Raw genomic sequence first — 21480 nt, forward strand, 5'->3', positions numbered from 1 at the left:
AGCAAAACATTTTAATAAATATACAGCGGCCAAAATATAATGAAAAAAATGTGATTTTCTATATAACTTGATTATCACCTGGCTGCTTTCCCAACAAAGTTCTTTGTTTATCAACCATTTGAACATTTAATTTGTCAGCCTCAGCAACAGACTTTTTGACAGCTGGCGGGAAATTCGTAAACGGTGCAGAGGATAAATCTCCCCTGAAAAAGGATCCCACTCACGTGTTCTTGTTTACAAATCGAAGGAATCAGTTCATCATCCGTAGCTTCAGCCTGAAATGGTAACATAGGTTTGCTGTCGAATATATAATAATTCAGCTATAAATGTTTCCAAATGTATTCCATTGTCGTCGTGTTTGTGTATGTATTCTTTGAAAATCATGTTTGTAATATATTTTCGCGATGTTTTCATTTTTTGCACCATTCTGTCTTAACTCTCTTAATACTTTTCGGTTAATAAATTCTCCCGAACGGACACCTTGCACACGTTAAAAAACAATGCTTGTTTAACATTCATTATCGTAAATCTTCGAAGTATGATTTGCAATGGAAACTTGTGTATACATGTAGTCATTCTAAAATGCCGTCCATGATTAAAAGATATTAGTGTTTAGCCTCAACATCATACAAAATATAGTCTGGACCGCATTTAAGAAAAACTTATTCAAAATGCATCATTGCATAGTTACATATCTGCATACTTTTACAAACCAGTCCATTGTAGCCATGGCCCCCACAGGTCTGGGGGTATACTGTACCAGGGATAGCCGGGAAAATGGGCTGTGTTTTTACCTTCCAAAAATGGGCTGTGTTTTTACCTTCCACGTGGCCCAGCAGTGCCAGGTGTATGCAGTGGTTTTGTCTTCGCACAAATTATAGAGGGTTATGGGTCTTTCTTAGGGTCCCTGGTAAGCGGGGACATTTGGCAGGGATTTTACCATCAGGTAGTCTCTGCAGTTGGGATTTTACCTTGGGTTGGTTGGACCAAAAGTCAAATCCCCACCATTTCCTCGGCTGTGGTTACAATGAAGTGGTGCATTAGTGTAAACTATCAGTTCTTCACCAACTGCGGTGCACAGAAAAATGATTAAGTATTTTATTTCGTAAACATCATGCCCCTGTACTTAAGACATTTTAATGAACACAGACATTGCTTAAGGTTAAAAATGGTGGAAGTCAGCTTCTGAAATATTGTCGATTCAAATAAAATTTTATAATGGCCATTATTTGACAGTCCGGCACTGACTTGTAATAAAAAATGTATTTGGTCGATTAAGTTGCATGTGTTTTTCTTGGACTGTACTGTAACAGTCAAGTCTAGGATTAAAGGGAGACAACTTGCCAGTTGATTGTGCAGTTGGTTTTGTGTCTTACTCTCATTTTTAAGTGTGTGTCATTCACGCATCCATCTAAACACAATTGCTTGTGAATGTTTGTTCATATTATGCCCCTATGGTCATTACTGGCCATCCCCTGGGTTCACAGGTTTGGTTTACTTAAACTGGGAGTGTTTGAAAACCTTTTTGTCTGAAACAGCTATGCAGACCCTTGCTATTTTGAATAAGGCATAATTTAGTGGTCAGCTACCATGGTTGTTCAAATTATGCCCCTGGGGTCAAAACTGGCCCTGCCCCGGGGGTCACAAGTTCCCTAGAGACTTATTTAAGAAATATTTTCAAAATCTTGTTTCAAACCACAGGGCTCATACCTTTGATATTTGTTGTGGAGCATCATTTGATGACCATCTAGCAAAACATCTGAAATTATGCCCGTGGGGCCAGCCCTTTTGACCTACTTTTTTAAAGCTACAACAGTGAAATTTGGACCATGTGTACAGTTTTGCAAACGAGCATCAATGATGTCCTCGGATGACCTTTACTTAGCACATATTAAAATAGTTTATGCAACTCAGATGTTAAATGTGCAACGTTCTCAGCTAACCCAAACACAAAACATGAACTATATGTTTGTTGCCTATTACCCATACTTACATGCTCTGGATTGAAAATGACCACAAGAGCCATGCCAGTAGAGCATAGTCCCTCATGGGCCACTTTTTTATTTGACAATAAATATATAACAATATTGAGAACAATGTAGTTTTCTTTTTTAGTCAATTACCGGTACCTAATTTTTAGCTCTACTGGCCAAAGGCCAGAGAAGCTTATGTGATGGCAATGTGTACGTAGTATGTGCACCCGTGCGTCTGTAAACAATTTCTTGTTATTGCGATACAGTCTTCAGTTTTGATTGTATCTCGATGGAACTTGTATGTAGTATTTAGATATTAAAATAGTTCATGCAACTAATCTGCTTACAATACTTACTGGACTCAGATGTTGAACGTGCAACGTTTTCAGGTACCCCAAACACAAAACGTGAACTATATGTCTGTTGCCTTTTACCCATACATACATGCTCTGGATTCATATGACCACAAGAGCCATGCCAGTAGAGCATAGGCCCTTTTGGGCCTCTTGTTAAGCAATGTTTTGTAATTGAATAAATTGCATCTTCATTATTTTATTACATCTGACGATCTGTATGCGAAAAAAGAAGGACCGAACCCCTTACAATTTTAGACGAATCAAGTCCAAATTTGCCATTCAGGATTGATGGACCCTGTGTTTTTGCAATGTCTGATGTTCATTCATTTATGTGTTTCTCTACAAAACTTTTATTTTATTTGCTTCAGACCAAGTGCTTTTGATCTGTCAGTTCATAACTCACAAAATGGTGAGAAAGAAGATTGACAATCGGATACGTGTCCTGATTGAAAATGGTGTTGCAGAAGGACACAGAACAATGTTTGTGGTCATTGGAGACCATGCCAGAGACCAGGTTTATATGGCAAAATTTCATGAACATGTTTTTTTGCTTAATTTAAACTCTTACATGAAGAAGTCAATTGAGAACAAGATCTCAGCTTCTTGATTTGTTACATGCAATCTATTTCTTGTTTTAAATTGTCAATATATTATAGTTTTACACTTGTGAAGACATGATAGTTTTGAGTTGATCTGATATATTTCTTTGTCATTACTCATATGTACATTTAGCAAGTACCTGTGTAGGTCATATACAAATAGACCTCCAAATTGTGTTTTAGGTGGTGATATTGCATCATATGCTGTCTAAAGCTCAAGTCAAAGCCAGGCCATCTGTTCTGTGGTGTTACAAGAAAGAATTGGGCTTTAGCAGGTAAAGTGTTTGTATGGTGAAAGGCAATAAATGAATCAAAAGATTGTTTTATCAAAGTTTAATTTTGTTAACTGTATTGAAAAGCAAAAGGCAAGATCTACTGACAGATAAACATAAGTACATGTATTTATAACCTTTTGTGAAAGTAACAATTTAACATACATGTCAGTAAAGTATTTAAGTGTTAATAGGAGAACATGGAGATTAACACAGCTAATATGTTTCTAACTGCATTTACTACAGTATGAGTTTAGATTAAAAAATGTAATGTCCATGAACTTGTATGTATGCAGCCATCGTAAAAAGCGAATGCGACAGCTTCAGAAGAAGATATCCAGTGGAAAACTTGATGTCAAGGAAGACGATCCTTTTGAGCTGTTCATCTCAGCAACATCCATCAGATACTGCTACTATGCAGAGACGCACAAAATCCTTGGAAACACATACGGCATGTGCGTTCTCCAGGTTAGTGAGGAAATGTTTCTTTCGAATGTCAACAGTATTTGGAAAAAAGGCATGTGTGTACATTAGTATCAACTATAATCTCAGATAAAATTATGTTAATTTTTTTTTTATGGTATTTCTTGACCATATTGATTTGATTCTCCAGAGATTTTTGCATGATTACACAGCGAAATTATTTTATAAATATGTCTTTCAATCTTTTGTATCGATAAATGTATGAAACGCATTGTAATACTTTATTTGTTGACAACGTATCAACTGATAGTAGCTCGGTTGGTAGTGGGTTTGTATTTTTATAGTATAATCAAAATATTGATTTTTCTTGCTTACGAGTTTGAGCCAACAGACATTTGTTGAATGAAATAGTTTGTTTTATGTTTTATTAATTTAATTTTTAATGGATCTAATGCAGAGTTATAATCATGGTATTACTTATGTTCTGGCTGATGTTGTTAATGTATATTCCCTGTATTTTCCACACGTGTGTGTGTGAAGTATAATTGGTCTGCAGTCAAGTTTATCACTAGCTGTACTAGGTGAATATACAATTATTCTTGCTTTTTAACTGATTATCAAATAATTGGATAGAGGCAACTGACGCTAAACTTATTGCGAGAATGAACGAAGCGCTTGTGGAAACTGATATCCTCCCCATGACCACAGTAAATTATATTCATGCATGAAGGTCAGCATCAGGTTAATTCTATCGAAAGACAAGTGTATAAATAAATAACTGTCATATTTTTGGTAATTTAGTCAGGGTTCTCAATAAGTTTCGGTTAAACTGTCTCAAATGGTGAAGTTACCGACCAGCTTATACTTATTCTACTGAAAATTCATTTAGTTTTCCAAATTTCTTATTGAGAACACTGATTTAGTACATAAATATTTTGTTTGAATTGCACTTTAACTAGTATTTAAAATGAACACAAAGTTGAGGTTACTATAAGTTATAAACAATAAACTTTATTCCATTTGTGATGTTTATACATATTTAAGCTTATTGAAAAAGTGATGACTAAGATCCTATAATGAAACAGGCCCCAGACTGACACAGAACCTAGTGGTTCACACCATAGAGACTGAAGAATTCCCTCAAACAGATATACACATGCATGCCATTTTCCTTGAGACCTCCCCAGGGGATTTTGTTCAGAAATCCAGGAGTTTTGACATTAGTCCAGCTGATTTTTAACGATTCTAAAAAACACATCATTATCTCTTACATGCCATATTTCTGGAATGCTTCTCAAGAGATTTATATGCTTGTTCTATTTTTTAAAGCAATTCATTTAAACTAGCATTTTTAGCTTGACTATTCGAAAAATAAGGAGAGCTATACTACTCACCCTGGCGTCGGTGGTGGCGTCGGTGGTGGCGTCGGCGTTGGCGTCACACCTTGGTTAAGGTTTTGCATGTAAGCACCTTTAAGTCATTATCTCAGTAAATACATCAGTTATTGCATTGAAACTTTAAATATGTATTCCCAACTATCTTACATACTAAATTAATGAAGTTAGATAACAATTATTTGAATATAATGCAAATAATAGGCCTTTATTATTCGACTTAGAAATTCTGGTTAAGGTTTTGCGTGTAAGCACACATAGGTTAATATCTCAGCAACTACCTGAGGTATTGCATTGATACTTGATACAATGTTACTCAACCATCCAACCTACTAAATTAACCAAGTTAGATAACTCTAGTTTGCATTTAATGCAAAATAATTGCCCTTTATTATTTGACTTAGAAATTCTGGTTAAGGTTTTGCATGTAGCCACATTTAAGTCAATATCTCAGCAAATATATCATGTATTGCATTGAAACATTAGATATGTATTCCCAGATAACACTTTTTTTGATTTAATGCAAATTATGGGCCTTTATTATTTGACTTAGAAATTCTGATTAAGGTTTTACATGTAAGCACACATAGGTTAATATCTCAGCAATTACATGATGGATTGCATTGAGACTTTATACAATGGTACTCAACCATCTACTTAAATAACGAAGTAAGATAACTCCAGTTTGCATTAAATTAAAATAATGGCCCCTTTTTTTATTCGACATAGAAATTCTGGTTAAGGTTTTGCATGTAACCACTTTAAAGTCAATACCTCAGCGAATACATCATGTATTGAATTGAAACTATACACACAGGCTCCCATCTATTTAACCTTCTTATTTAATCAAGTAAGAAAACTCTATCTTTTATAAAATATAATTTTTGCCCCTTTATTAATTTTTGCCCCTTTATTATGCGACTTAGAAATTCTGGTTAAGGTTTTGCATGTTAGCACACATAGGATAATATTTCAGCAACTATTTGATGTATTGCATTGAGACTTTAAACAATGGTATTCAACCACCCAACTTACTTGAATAACCAAGTTAGATAACTGTATTTTGCAAATAATGGCCCTTTATTATTAGACTTAGAAACTCTGTGCAAATATTTTGCATGAAACTACATTTATGTTGATATCTCAGCACACCATGTATTGCATTTAAATCTAATCTAACAGTGATCCATGCATGTTTCGCCAAAACTTTTCAATCCTTACATTGAAAAGTGGCGGAATAGTCGAGCGCGCTGTCTCTGTGACAGCTCTTGTTTTAACTGGAAAGGATTAAATATATATATATATGAGAGAAGAAAATATATTGTACAAAGCAATCTGGTCTTCATTTTTTTCCAATCACACTAAAAAAATATCATGGTATCAAAATAACCATTTATTTATTCAGGACTTTGAGGCCCTGACACCAAACCTACTAGCTAGGACCATAGAGACTGTGGAGGGTGGGGGCATCATCACCATCCTGCTCAACTCTATGAACTCCCTCAAACAGCTATACACCATGACCATGGTAAGATATATAAGCAAGCTGTAACATTGTATGAGCAAAATGTCTTTATAAATTTGCTTTAAAATTAACTTTCTATGGACAATTTTTATGTTTATCTGTAGAGAGTTTTAATGTGCTCAGATATTTATATTTCTATGTATGTAAAAGGTGCTTGGTTACTATTGATGATTTTGAAGTAAATTGACCATCATTTTGTGTTTGCATCATGAAATTATTTCCAGACAGTTAAAATATTTTAGCTTGTACATATATCTTTTGTAGGATGTTCATTCACGGTACAGAACAGAGGCCCATCAGGATGTGGTCGGCAGGTTCAATGAAAGGTAAGTGCATTAACAATATTGAAGGGTTTTTTCAAAATATGAACTTGTTCAGTGGGATCAAGACTGGTTAGCAGTTTTGAAAGAAAAATGGAATAAATTTGAGTGAGGTATCCAATTAATTGAAAGAATATGGTACCTGTTTCTTTGGACAATAATTTTATGATGAGATTCACATACTGAACCAGGCTTTTCTAAATTCTCCTTTTTTATTCTGACAATATTTTGATATGAAATTTAGAAGAAATACTAGTAAGTATTTTTAACTCATTTGATTTTTTGGAAGAAGCATTGTAGTGCCAAAACTCACTTGCAACATTATAGCAAAGCCTTTAACTTTAACTTAAAAGTAATTGAGTAATGCTTGTTTTAAAAAAAATTAAAAATAATACAAACCTTTTAAAACCTTGGCCATAACTCCAAAACTATTCAAGATATTCAAATGAAACTTGGTACAACTGCTGCTCAAGACTATATGAGCGAGAATAACAAGGCCGATAACTTTGACTTTAAGTATTGTTGAATTATATCCCTTTTTTTAAAAGGAACAACATGCAAAATCTTTATCTGTGGCCATAACTCGAAAGCTTTTCAAGGTATTTAAATGTAGCTGAGTTAGCATGTTGCCCATATCTCTGACTTTTAATAGTTGTCAAGTTATGCACATACAAACAGATGAGTCCTGGAGTTGCTCCTCGGCACTCTAGTTGGATCTTACAACTGTCACATTGAATTGTTCATTTTTAAATGCCCATGCATAGAACATATTGTGTTAATTGTGTTATAACCTGCGGCGAATGGGCAGCCGGGCAGCATCTAGTATGTTGTCTTATCAATAACTTCAGAAGCCTTTGTCCAATCATCACAAAACTTAATTAAAAGTAATGAATTTGTATTTGTACAGGTTTATTCTGTCAATGGCCTCATGCACGAACTGTATGGTGATAGATGACCAGTTCAACCTGCTGCCCTTCTCCTCTCATATCCTCTCCATTCAGCCTGTACCAGCTAAAACTGTGGTAAGAAGTTGGGAGTAGCAATGCTGAAGGGGAATAGATTCAGAATAAATTTCCGACTTACTCAAAATCTGTTTGTATAACACTCTGGCAGACAAACAATTTTGCATAGAAATTGGTGAATTAGCAGCATGTATAAAGTCTAAAAAAGAATCACACTTACATGTAAAATAGTGTTGCTGTGTTTTCAAGTTCGTTGTATTTTATTTTTAATTTCGATAATTTGAATTTGATGTTTATTCTGCAAAATATTGAGAATTGCAATTTCCTTAAACATGATGGTTTTTGTTTCTCCATTTTGAATTGGGATATTTTTATCTATGAGCGACTTTTGATTATATGATGACTGATTGTCCTTTGTTTAAAGGAGGAAAGTTTGTCCCCGGCTGAGCAGGAGTTGCGGGACCTGAAAGACTCTCTCCAGGACACCCAGCCTGTAGGGGCACTTGTCAAATGTTGTCGTACCCTTGATCAGGTAAAAAACATATTATAAGATATTTCCGACACACTTCATATCTCCATATTTTCATCTATACTGCTTTTTCGAAAAATTAAGTCAAGGCTATGCAAGTTAAACTTAAACCCTCGCCAGGTAGGCAAAGTAAATGAATCTATTATGTTCCTGTATGTGTTTAGCTTCATTTTATTTAAGTTTCTAAAAGTGCCTTCCTGGGTTAGTTTGCATGTTTAAATTAGGGATGGCAACCAAGTACCCGAGTACTCGATCAATCATCCAAGTACTCTTATACTTATCTTCTACTGGAGTCCTCAGATAAAAAAATATTATTTTGAATTTCACTAAATGCAAGACATACAGATGATGGAACAGTGTGAACACATTGCCAACAAGACACAATGTACAGACCCTCTAATCCCTGCTAGGTACATTAATGACACTTAAGAAATTGAATGACAATTGTTGTGAGATTATGATGTAGTACATAAATTAGGGCTTATTTAAGGGTGAAAATATTACGATGACCAACAGGGTGTATAAACATGTCACTTTCAAAAACAAAATCAACTTTTTTCAATTACTCAAGTTCTTGATCGGTTTATTGTCCGAATATTATTTGAATGGAATAGCCCATCATTTATAGCATTATATCTTTTATACCAAAGGTTAATTATTGCTTTATAATAAAACTTCAATGATAAAATATAATAAGAATTAACTTTATGTAATGTTCTTCCATCGATTACGACTTTCAGGGCAAAGCTTTACTGAAGTTTGTAGAGGCAATATCCGAAAAGACACTGCGCAGTACGGTAGCCATGACGGCAGCAAGAGGGCGGGGCAAGTCAGCCACCCTTGGTCTTGCCATAGCAACAGCAGTCGGATTTGGATACTCCAACATATTTGTGACTTCACCTAGTCCAGAAAATTTGAAGACATTGTTTGAGTTTATCTTTAAAGGATTTGATGCCTTAGAATATCAGGTATGAGGTCAATTTCTCTAAAAGTTGAATAATATAATAGTTTTATTATTTCCCTTCCACAGTGACACTGCCAAATACATTTGAAATATCTATTATTGATGGAGTAAATGAACATTTTGCAATCTAAAGACAAATCTTAATAAAATTAATATTATTTAATCAAATACATGTAACATCATGTTAATAAATTGTAATCCCTCAATGCTGTACCATAATTGCAAAGTAAAATTGTCCTCTTCTCAGGAGCATCTTGACTATGAGATTCTGCAGTCCACAAACCCTGACTTCAACAAGGCAATTGTCAGAGTGAACATCTTCAGAGAACACAGACAAACCATTCAGGTAACTTGATAGTTTAAGTCAGTATTCCTTCAACAAAAATGGAACATGCTTTATGCAAAGGAAGTCATTTTTAGCTCGACTATTCGAAGAATAAGGAGAGCTATCCTAGTCACCCAAGCGTCGGCTTCGGCGTAACCATTTATGTTAAAAGTTTGCGTACAACCTCAATATTTTCAAAGTCCATTGACATATGGCTTTAAAACTTTGCACACTTGTTCACCATCATGCCCCCAACCTGTACACAGGAGAAGGTAACTCTATCAAGCATTTTGACAAAATTATGCCTCTTTTTCTACTTAGAATTAACGTTTTAAGTTTGCGTACCACCTCAATTATTTTCAAAGTCCATTGACATATGGCTTTAAAACTTTGCACACTTGTTGACCATCATGCCCCCAACCTGTACACAGGAGGAGGTAACTCTATCAAACATTTTGACAAAATTATGCCCCTTTTTCTACTAAGAATTTACATTAAAGTTTGCGTACCACCTCAAATATTTTTAAACTCCATTGATGTATGGCTTTGAAACTTTGCACACTTGTTCGCCATCATACCCCCAACCTATACACAGGAGGAGGTAACTCTATCAAACATTTTGACAAAATTATGCCTCTTTTTCTACTTAGAATTTACGTTAAAGTTTGCGTACCACCTCAAATATTTTCAAAGTCCATTGACATCTGGCTTTGAAACATCGCATGTTGTTCACAATCATACCCCCAACCTATACACAGGAGGAGGTAACTCTATCAAGCATTTTGACAAAATTATGCCCCTTTTTCGACTTAGAATTTACATTAAAGTTTGCATACCACCTCAAATATTTTCAAAGTCCATTGACATCTGGCTTTGAAACTTCGCACACTTGTACACCATGATGCCTCCAGCTTATACACACGAGGAGGTAACTCTATCAAGCATTTTGACAGAATTATGCCCCTTTTACGACTTAGAATTTACATTAAAGTTTGCGTACCACCTCAGATATTTTCAAAGTCTATTGACATCTGGCTTTGAAACTTTGAATGCTTGTTCACCATCATGCCTCACCTCAAATATTTTCCAATTCAATTTATGTTAATATCTCAGCACATCATGTATTGCATTGAAGTCTAATCTTACAGTGATCCATGCATGTTTCGCCAAAACTTTTCTATCCATACACCGAAAAGCGGCGGAATAGTCAAGCGTGATGTCTCTGTGACAGCTCTTGTTTCTTATTCTACGCTGTTTATGTAGACAGTTATTAAATAGTACTAGCTGTTATTTATTTGTGCTAGCTGATCTGTTAGGTTTTTGTTTGAAAAGAAATACAAGTTTAGGTACATACATACTGCTTCAGTGGTTCGCAGAGATGGAATTTTCAGCAGTGAATTTGCCATGAAAAAAAATACATTATTTGGATCCTTAAAAAAAATTGCATGAAATTTGGAAGATCTACAGTACACTCAGAAACAATGATAAAATTAATAATGAACATTGTACGTGTCAATTTGGTAAGGGCTATTCCAGTAAAACATATAACCCACGAGGGGAAGGCAATTACCCCGGTATTCAAATAGTATATAGGTGGCTGTCTTTTTTGCTAATTTAGACCCCACAAGGGTGAATTTGCTTCTGTAGGGGGTGGCATAATTTAAAAGTGCCTTTCCCCCGGGGGTTATATGTTGAAATGGATTAGCCCTAAATTATATGATATGCAACCTTTTCCACTGTCAGAGAAAATATAGACAACATATTTTTGCCTTTGCTTGTGGTGCTTTAGTTATGACAAAAGGTTGTTGATTTAATTGCATGATCATTTCCTGGTTAAATAAGAGACACCTTCAGATTGAGAGTTGCTAGTGATTGGTCATTTCTTAACTTTTTCTCATGTTCTGATATACATCTGGCCAACTGACACCAACACTGTAGATACCAAAGAATAAGTTAGAATAGATGAGGTTGCGGCGATCCACCTACCCTTGGTCAAGAACCTACATGGGCCATATATCTTACCTTCTTAAATGTATCCAATGAACTCTTTCCCTACATTTTACAGTACATCCACCCAACTGATGCCAACAAACTGGGTCAGGCAGAGCTTGTGTGTATAGACGAGGCTGCGGCAATCCCCCTGCCCCTGGTCAAGAACCTACTGGGGCCCTACCTTGTGTTCTTGTCATCCACTGTTAATGGGTAAGCATTCTTGCAGATAAATTTTTTCAACATTTTGTTGTTTTGAGCAATATTTATTTTACCTTTTTTTACTTTTTACTCTTTTTTTTACATCTCTTGTAACTACCGGTATTGTCTTGCATAAGAATTCTTTTTGCTTTTCCGAAAATAGAAAATATTTATGTTATATTTCATCTGTCTATTGCCAGCTATGAGGGTACAGGCAGGTCCCTGTCCCTGAAACTCATCCAGCAACTCCGTCAGCAGTCCTTGACCTTCGGGGGTACAACCTCTGAGGTGAAGAAGACGGTTGCTATGACAGCCAAGTCTGACAACACGTCATCTGTGTCAGGAAGAGTGTTGCATGAACTTGTGCTAAATGAGTCTATCAGATATGCAGACAAAGACCCGGTTGAGAAATGGTTGAATGGTTTATTGTGTCTGGACGCGAGCGAAGTGCCACGAATATCCTCTGGCTGTCCTCTTCCGGAACTCTGTGACCTCTATTATGTGAACAGAGACACACTGTTCTCCTATCATAAGGCTTCAGAGGCTTTCCTTCATAGAGTTATGGGGCTGTATGTCTCCTCACACTACAAGGTAGGTAGCAACGTGCTATAATGTCAAGTAAATATTCATATTACAGTCGAAACTCAATGGCTGGATATTCTAGGGACTGGCCAAAATACTTCGAGCCTTGAGAATATTGAGCCAAGCGGGATTGCTTACAGAATGTTATTTTTTTTACTTGTTTACCTCGTTTGTTATTGGCTACGCTATCTTCGCAAGAGAAGAGTATTTATTATACATAGTTACACATCGTGCAGTTTGAACATGACTTATTCGATACTTAGAAAATATCATTTGAATTTTTTTTATTTATTATAAAAAAACATTATTGCGAAAACAACAAACAAGCAATTTTAAACAGTGGGTTACACAAACATAGCTATAAGTTATATCAAAATGCATTGAAATTTATAGATGGTTAACAATTAGAAACAGCACTTCAAGTGATGGCATGTTTATTCGAACTGTTAAACCATTTAAATTTGATAATAATTAGAATAAAATCAAGCAATTTTTATACGCCCATCTTACGATGGCCGTATTATGGGAACACCCATGGCGGGCGGGCGGCGGGCGGGCGGGCGACTCCACAATGTTGTCCGCTCTCTAACTTGAACATTTCTCATCCAATTTCCACCAAACTTCATGAAAGTGTTTGTTGGTGAAATATCTAGGTCAAGTTCGATAACCAGCCAAATTGCTTTAGGCACTCCAGAGTTATGGCCCCCTGAATTTGTCAAAATTGGCCATTTTAGCTTTGTCCGCTCTCTAACTTGATCATTTCTCATCCAATTTCCACCAAACGTCATGAAAGTGTTTGTTGGTGAAATATCTCGGTCAACTTCAATAACCAGCCAAATCGCTTTAGGCACTCCAGAGTTATGGCCCCCTGAATTTGTCAAAATTGTCCATTTTAGCTTTGTCCGCTCTCTAACTTGAACATTTCTCATCCAATTTCCACCAAACTTCATGAAAGTGTTTGTTGGTGAAATATCTAGGTCAAGTTCGATAACCAGCCTAATCGCTTTAGGCACTCCAGAGTTATGGCCCCCTGAATTTATCAAAATTGGCCATTTTAGCTTTGTCTACTCTCAAACTTGAACAGTTTTTATCCGAATTTCACCAAACTTGCTACTATAAATGTTTGTTGGTATATATTCTTGGCAAAGTTCTATAACCAGCCAGGCTCTTCAGGATTATGGCCCTTGAATTGGTAAAAATTTGCCATTTTTGCTTTGTCCACTGTCTAATTTGAACAGTAATCATCTGATCTTCACCAAACTTGCTGAAAATATTTGTTGGTAAAATAAATCGGTCAAGTATGATAATCAGCCAAATGCCCCGAAGCACTTCAGGATTACTGCCCTTGCCATTTAAGCTTTGTCTACTCTCTAACTTGAACAATTCTCATCTGACCTTCACCAAACTTGCTGAAAATAATTTTTTTCTACTGTTAATGCCATATTGTGCCAAATCATTTGCTTCTTGAAAAGCTTGCTTCTCAAAGGGCCAATGTGACAGTAAGTTGTCTTAGAATCCAAGAAATTATTGATGGGCGTATTTTGTGAGTGTCACTCTTGTTATCTATTAGCGCCTTGTGCTAAATGAAGCCAAGCAAACAAATGAAGGTGTGAGATTCTTCCCTGAACCTGCGAAAAATAACATCGACCCAAGCAAACAATACAAAGTGTGAAATTCTTACTTGGGACTGCGAAAATGACTTCGAGCGTGGAGAAATATCGACCCTCAAGCTATCGAGCCATCCAATCGAATTTTATATAAACAAGGAGTAAAAAAAACCGGTCCTTTTAATCTGGTTCGAACCAACGAGGATATCAAGCCATGAGATATCAAGCCAACGATTTTCGACTGTACATACCTTACTTAATACAATTATGATTGGTCAAGAAGTGTCACATGTGGAGTAAGTAAATAGTATAAAACTCTCAATTTTTTCCAAATTATATTCGTTAAAAACAGAACAAAAAGCGTAAATCTCTTGTGGTTAACAGAAATGGTCTCTGATATAAGATTGTAAATACTAATATCTTAAATGAATCCATAAATAAATGGTAAAGAATTTATATGCCACACTGTTTCTAAATGATACAAGTTTATCATGTAGCTTATGATTTGCAGAACACGCCTAATGACTTACAACTGCTATCGGATGCGCCCGCCCACCACATTTTTGTACTGCTAGGGCCAGTGGATGCCAACCAGGCTGGTCTGCCAGAGGTCCTCTGTGTGCTTCAGGTTAGAACATATTCTCCATCAGTAACTTCGTTTCAGAGTAATTGTTTTTATAAAACCTGCCTGATTAAAATGTACTTCTTTGTTTCAATGAACATTCTTAAGATGCTCTTTAATTAATAGTAAGAAGATTTTACTTCTTATTTGCCTGTTTTACACTGAAAATTAAATACAGCACTTCGATCGAAGTCAGTGCTGTTTATTGATTTTAAATGATTTTGCTTCTAAATAGCAGGACCTGATTTATATATATTTTTATCATGTAAGGTCTGTATGGTATTAATTTGAATACAGGTGTGTTTGGAGGGTGAGATCTCCAAGTCCTCCATCATGAACAGCCTGTCTCGTGGGAAACGGGCATCTGGTGACCTCATACCGTGGACAGTATCACAACAGGTAACTAGGACTTATCTGTTTAGAATTATCGACTATTACCTACATGTATGTAGTAAAACAGCTCATTAGTAATGGTTTGTAAGACAGCTTTAACAATATGAGGAAATTGATTTGGATTGTTAATGTATTATTAACTTTATCAATATCTGCTAACAATATGATCTTTTACTGTAGTTCCAGGATCATGACTTTCCAAGTTTGTCTGGAGCAAGAGTGGTCAGGATAGCCACACATCCAGATTATCAAGGGGTAGGGGTTGATAACTTACATTTTGATTACATTTATCCTAAAATTCTTAACCACAAAGAAAGTTTGTACATGAATACATGTTTAACCACATACATGCCATATCCCCCGGCGGGGGGAAAAATCCCCCGGAATTTCGATCCATCCCCCGGTCTCCCGGCGGGAGATAAAAATCCCCCGGAATTTAAAAAAAATAAAAAAAAAATATTTTTTTTTTTATTTTTTATTTTTTTTTAAATTTTACATCAGGCAATAATGACAAAGTGAAACCACAGTATGTGAGTGAAACTCTCCAATAGGAAACTTACAACAAGTGATCAATTAATTTGTAGTAATTATCAAAGGCAAAGAAATATTACTCTTTTGGAAGGAAGAAATTAATAATATTTATTCTATTCCCTTATTGTCTGAAAGTCATCAAAGCTGATTAAAGCACAATTTTTTTAAAGACTTTGGAGGAAGGTGAATTTCATTTAATTGTCTCGAAAACATATTTTTTCAATGACATATTTTGTTCTGCAAGTGCATTACAGTATGACATGACAGTGTATCATAAAAATATGATAAATCATGACATAAAATAATTCTGTATAATGAAAAAGTTAAGAGGTTTTCAAAGCAAACTATATGTGTAAACATTTTTTCATACTTGCGTCTAAAAATGCGTTAAAATTTCGCCAACTTAGACCTGCTAAAAAAATCCCCCTGAATACAATCAAAATCCCCCTGAATTTTCAGCCTTTTGAACAAATCCCCCTGAATGGTCTCCAGAAAATATGGCATGTATGTAACCATCGCAACAGTTTACAAGTTTCTTGCATGCATTTTTGTCATGAAATCTATCTATATTATTACTTGTTTAATTTACAAATAGATTTTATCTTGATTATTTATTACATATGAAATATACTTGACCTTCACAGATGGGTTATGGTAAGCGGGCCATGGGCTTACTGGAGCAGTACTATGAGGGTGGTATCCAAGACCTGGGGGAGGGGCCTGGGGTTGAAGATATGTCATCCCCCACTGTGGGGGAGGATGACGTGGGGCTGCTAGAGGAGCGCCTTACCCCCAAGAAACACCTCCCACCCCTTCTTATGAAGCTCAATGAGAGACGGGCAGAGAAACTACACTACCTAGGGGTCTCCTATGGCATGACCTCCGACCTACTACGGTAGGGTTGATTGTTACCATTTTCATGTGCATTATTTTCATATATGATGTGTATATGGCATCATTTGAATTAAATGGCTTATAAAATAGGTAAATACAGATGTTGTTTACAATTTTGTATTAAGAAAACGTACCTGAAGAAATGTTTCAAAGATTGCCAATAATCATTTCCAGGTAAACTCTCGGTCATATCTTATTTAAAAAGATATTTTTTATATAATACTGGTATGGTTGATCAAAATTAAGCTAATAACTGTTCATAACAGAGTCTAACATTCAGGTAAATATATATATTGTGCCCCCCTACATGATAACCCAGTGTTTATTCATCTGTTGCTTTGATTATGATTCCTCATTATTTACTTATTTTAGACAAACTGTATAATACATGACTTGATTCTGCAGATTTTGGAAGAAGTGTGGGTTTGCACCAGTGTACTTGCGTCAGACAACCAATGAGTTGACTGGGGAACACTCCTGTATCATGTTGAAGGCCCTCAACACAGGAGACACTGACTCGACCTGGCTACCAGCATTCTGGAAAGGTAGTGTAACAAGTTCGCTTTTTGTATGCCATGGCATTAAAGATGTATCTATTATAGGTTGTTAAATTATGGCTATCTATTTGTTTTGTTCAAAGTGTTGACTGACAGATGGATCAAGTTAAAGAAGTGAAATGTAGCATAGTATGGTTTTCAATGATAACATTCTTGAAGTTTTCACACATTGTGGTGTAGGACAAGAGACAATATGGAAATGCTTATATTTCAACATTTGTCATTATCCTGAGAAGACAGAGCAAAGAAAAGTTCCAGGTGTAATAAAACGCTCTTAAAAGTTGGGGATCTAAGCAGGCCTCTGTAATACTCCATGAGCCCATTCTTAAAAAATATTGAATGTAGGGGCTTAATCAATGGGTCAGTATGTGAAATAAACATTGAGTGATGTCTGAATATTAAAGATGTGAACTAAATGCTTAAGTATTTTTAATGTGCCATGGTCCGCAAAGGGATTGATCTAGGGCATATTTGGTTAATCTATTGGGCAACAAATGTTTTTTGTTATGGACTGGATAAGTCAAATTAATACATTCAGATTTCCGGCGTCGGTTTGTATCCCTGCTGTCATACCAGTTCAGAGCCTTCACTCCAGCCATGGCCCTCAATGTCCTGCAACAGAAGCAGTTCAAGGAGGAAAACAAGAGTATAAACACTACATATACCATTATTTATGATACTGAAAACGTTGTATGCAGACTGATAACTGATTAATTAAAGTGTCTTACATGAAGTCTCATTTCAAGAGTGGCCTGAATGAATGCAACTAGTAATTTTAACTTCACTTGCCATAATTACTTTGTAGTATGCTAGTTAGACATGTGATTCTATATTGTTAAATGTTTCAGAAAGCCTGACAAGAAGTGAGCTAGAGATGTACATCACCCGTTACGACTTGAAGCGCCTGGAGTTGTATAGCCAGAATATGGTGGACTACCACCTCATTATGGATTTGGTTCCCATCCTGGCGCGCATGGTATTCACTGACCTTATAGATGTACACTTCAGTGTCATACAGTCTGTGAGTATATATTGGATCATACATATACAGTAAGCCCCATTGGCTCAAACTCCCAGAGACCGGCGAAAATACCTCGAGCCTTGGGAAGTTCGAGTCAAGCGGGATTGTTTACTTTCAGTATAAAGAAATCGGTCTTTTACATCTAGTTCGAGCCAACAAGGAATTTGAGCCAAGGGAGTTAGAGCGAACGGGGTTCAACTGTATTAGTTGTTTTGTTTCAAAGTGAAAGATGGATTAATTTGAAGAAGTGAAATGATGCATAGTATGGTTTTTAATGATAACTATGTTAATGTATTTTCACATCTTGAAGATAAACAAACAGATGTTGATATTTTTATATTTCCACATTTTTCGTTATGTTGAAAAAGACGGTGCAAGAGGCAAGTTCCTGGTTTAAAAAACACCACACAGTGTTTAAAAATGTGGTTTTGTTACAAGCCTTTGTATAGCTCAAGTTCTATTCATTTATGGGTCTTTAGCTTTTTGTTGAAAATGACACATGGGAGACAACTTTTGTATGTATACCATAACCAGTTTCACATGACAACTGCATGTGTTGTCATACATGGGCAACAACTTTTGTATGTATAACTTACGTGGGTTTATCCAGCATGTTGTGTTCTGTATTATTGGTATAACGTTTTGAAAGTCATTGGAGACAACTTATGCTGAAACCACATATTTGCCTTCTTAATTGCCATGACAACCATTCTAATTATTGTAAAAATTTACAAATATCCCTCTCCTCTGTCAGGGTGTGTTGTTGGGCCTGGGTCTGCAGCACAAGACCGTTGATGACCTTGAGCGTGAGCTGGACCTGCCAGCCGCCCAGCTTCTCGGGCTCTTCAACAAGGTGGTGCGAAAACTAGTTCAAAGCCTCAGGGGTGTGCTGGAAGCCCATGTGGAGCGTGATATGGTGGCCAGGCAGGAGTTCACACTCACGCCCGCACAGCAGACCATTGATGAGGAACTGGTAAGTGAACTGTTCTCAACAGATTTAAATGAAAGTCATTGACAATATTAGTTTTGGTAGTTTCAGATTGATACTGATTTGAAACCATTTGAAGCTTATCCCAGTTACCATATTATTCTTAAAATATTCTTTCTACAACCTGATTTCTTTAATTTTGTCACATTTGTTTATAAGAATGGTTACATGTTTAAATGATGTTTCATTGAATCAAGGTACTGAGATGTTCATAAAGTCTGAATGGAATACATTTTGCTGCCTTTGATATTAAGTATATTAATAACAATTTCCAAGGATGAAGCTGCGAAGGAGGTGAAGGCCAAACAACGTGAACAGATGGCGGCGCTACGGGATGGAGAACTGAAACAGTACACCATCAAGGGCTCGGAACAGGACTGGGACCAGGCCCTTCACAAGGGCAAGAAGGGCCTTATCAGTGTGAAAAGGTTAGAACTTTGTTTGGATTGATTGGAATTTCAATGCTAAAATTAAATTTAATAAAAAAATATATCAGTTTAGTGCCTCAGGAAGAACAGTTAAGGCTTTACTGGGATGAAAAGAATGGCATTTATCACAATACGAATTTAAGAATTTAAGGGAAATCTATTTTAAAAAGCAGGAAAAATTAAACTCTGACTTTATGTTCTGTTTCTTTATGTTTTCTAGCACATTGGCAGAGAAGAGGAAGATAGCTGAGCCAGAGCCGGAAAAGAAAGACCACTCGAAACACAAGAAGAAAATGAAGAAGAGACATAAACCTTAATGCAGGACTTCCACGTATAATGTTGTGTTTTAAAGACAATGTTGTATGCACTTAATATTTAATGAGATATGAGTGAGAAAAATAGTGTACAAAATTGCAATGTACAAAAAATAAAACAATACACATTAAAAACCCTTGTTTATTTTTTTGTTCATTTTTTTGCAATTATTTTGCCATATGTTAACTAATAAATGTTGTCAATTTTAATTTCAATTTTGATAAACTAAATACTGATAAATATGAAATTATCATTCCTGGAAATATAACCTCGGAATTCAATTATGATGGTAGCCAAAAAAAATCTGAAAGTTCATGGATGCCTCATATCAGGGTAATGATTTAGGTACAAATCAAAATTGAATTACAGAAAGGAATCATGTCTGGTAATTAGATGCCCTCTTGCAGATTGGTTTCATCTTGAAACTCAGACTTGCTGTCTTGAAATCTCGCGCAAAGCTGCATCTTCCCCTGCTAGACTACTTTGTTACGAAATGACTGTCTACATTTCTTAATAATATAGTGGGTGCCTGTTGGCCTAATATACTTATCATTATATGAATACTTTTTCTTCATACTGAAATTAAAGCCTCTTGTGTACGCATATGTTCATACAAGACATTGTATAGGACCATTTGAGACTGTGTTTGAAAGTACATGAATGATATATTTGTCATATACCATATATGTAAATTTCTAATTCCTTTACAGGCACATATATGTATATATTTCATAAAACAATTTAAGTAAAGAAGTCCTATTTCAACATAACATATATCAAAACGACAGAAATACATTACAGTTAAACGGAGCGTACTATGTCTGAAGTAAAACAAGATTGCTTTAGCTGGAAGATTGAAAGACACTTCAGTAATGCTGAATCCCAGACTGGAGATAAATCAATGTCTGTTATAAATGAGCTGTCAATCGTTGTGCACTGGTGTCATAGATCTGTTTACATCGTCGCGCTGCCTATTTAAACAGCATTATTTCTAATGAGAAAAACCTAGGATAGAAACAGCACCGTAGACACCCTGGATACACATGAACATCTTCAACATTTATTTTTTACATGTTTTGCTTGGAGTTTTTAAAGCCATTTTAACATGGTAATTTTTATCAAAACAGCTTGCGTTGAAAATGACCTTATTGCATTTAAAACAAAACTATTGTCTTACATTGTATCACGGACGTATACATACACCCGGTTTATTTGTCCGTGAGTATATACGCGGGCTTCTTTTGCGGTCGGTGGGGATTTCTGTCTTATTAAATAAATGTTCTACATTGAATTCTCACCAAGATATGGTGGCCAAAAGTAAATGGAGATGACTGGCATATTTAACACCGAACCAAAGCTGAACAAGACGTACAAAATGCGTTTGTATGGAATGATATTTAAGTAAAAAAGTACTTCCCGGTCAAAACTTGCATACATGTCAGCTACTGTATCAGATTTCAGCCCATTTGTAGTTTTTATTGAAGGGACATGCCTTTGGACAGGTGTTTGTGAAACCTGATGAAGTCAATTTGCACCGCAAGTTTGCTGAACACGATTCGCCTCTCAGGACAGATATTTGATATAGTTCATCTGCAGGTGGGGCGGGCTACACTGAAGGGAAAGTTATGAATGTTGTAATATTTATTTCAATTAATTCATATCAGTAAAAACGCAGAGAGCTTGAATCCGACGATTGTTAACAACATATGC

The 21480-nt window shown here is 35.8% G+C and overlaps 2 protein-coding genes across 2 annotated transcripts in view; one reads left to right on the forward strand and one right to left on the reverse strand.

Moving 5' to 3' along the window:
• Positions 1-178, reverse strand: part of LOC128231747 (meiosis 1 arrest protein-like) — a 22563-nt gene extending 22385 nt beyond the window's left edge. The window contains exon 1 of the mRNA XM_052944919.1: positions 79-178. Coding sequence (XP_052800879.1) covers positions 79-118 — 40 coding nt within the window. The 5' untranslated portion in view covers positions 119-178. The remainder of the gene's footprint in view (positions 1-78) is intronic.
• Positions 166-19916, forward strand: LOC128231746 (RNA cytidine acetyltransferase-like). The gene is made up of 22 exons (XM_052944918.1): positions 166-283; positions 2698-2843; positions 3112-3203; positions 3497-3668; positions 6423-6545; positions 6807-6868; positions 7770-7884; positions 8249-8356; positions 9094-9321; positions 9565-9663; positions 11708-11844; positions 12033-12423; positions 14533-14649; positions 14941-15042; positions 15217-15291; positions 16212-16462; positions 16867-17006; positions 17557-17664; positions 17867-18039; positions 18794-19012; positions 19304-19455; positions 19676-19916. The coding sequence occupies exons 2-22, from the start codon at positions 2736-2738 to the stop codon at positions 19770-19772; spliced, it is 3069 nt and encodes a 1022-aa protein (XP_052800878.1). The 5' UTR covers positions 166-283; positions 2698-2735; the 3' UTR covers positions 19773-19916.
• The last annotated feature ends 1564 nt before the right edge of the window (positions 19917-21480 follow it).

This window comes from Mya arenaria, chromosome 4, assembly GCF_026914265.1.
Source record: "Mya arenaria isolate MELC-2E11 chromosome 4, ASM2691426v1".
Taxonomy (NCBI): Eukaryota; Metazoa; Mollusca; class Bivalvia; order Myida; family Myidae; genus Mya; species Mya arenaria.

Excerpts from the sequence above, each read along its gene's own strand:
- LOC128231746 (XM_052944918.1), top strand. The coding sequence starts at position 2,736 with ATGGTGAGAAAGAAGATTGACAATCGGATACGTGTCCTGATTGAAAAT. Across the intron at positions 6,869-7,769 it reads GTCGGCAGGTTCAATGAAAG|GTTTATTCTGTCAATGGCCT; the intron begins GTAAGTGCATTA and ends GTATTTGTACAG. Across the intron at positions 17,665-17,866 it reads GTTCAAGGAGGAAAACAAGA|AAAGCCTGACAAGAAGTGAG; the intron begins GTATAAACACTA and ends TAAATGTTTCAG.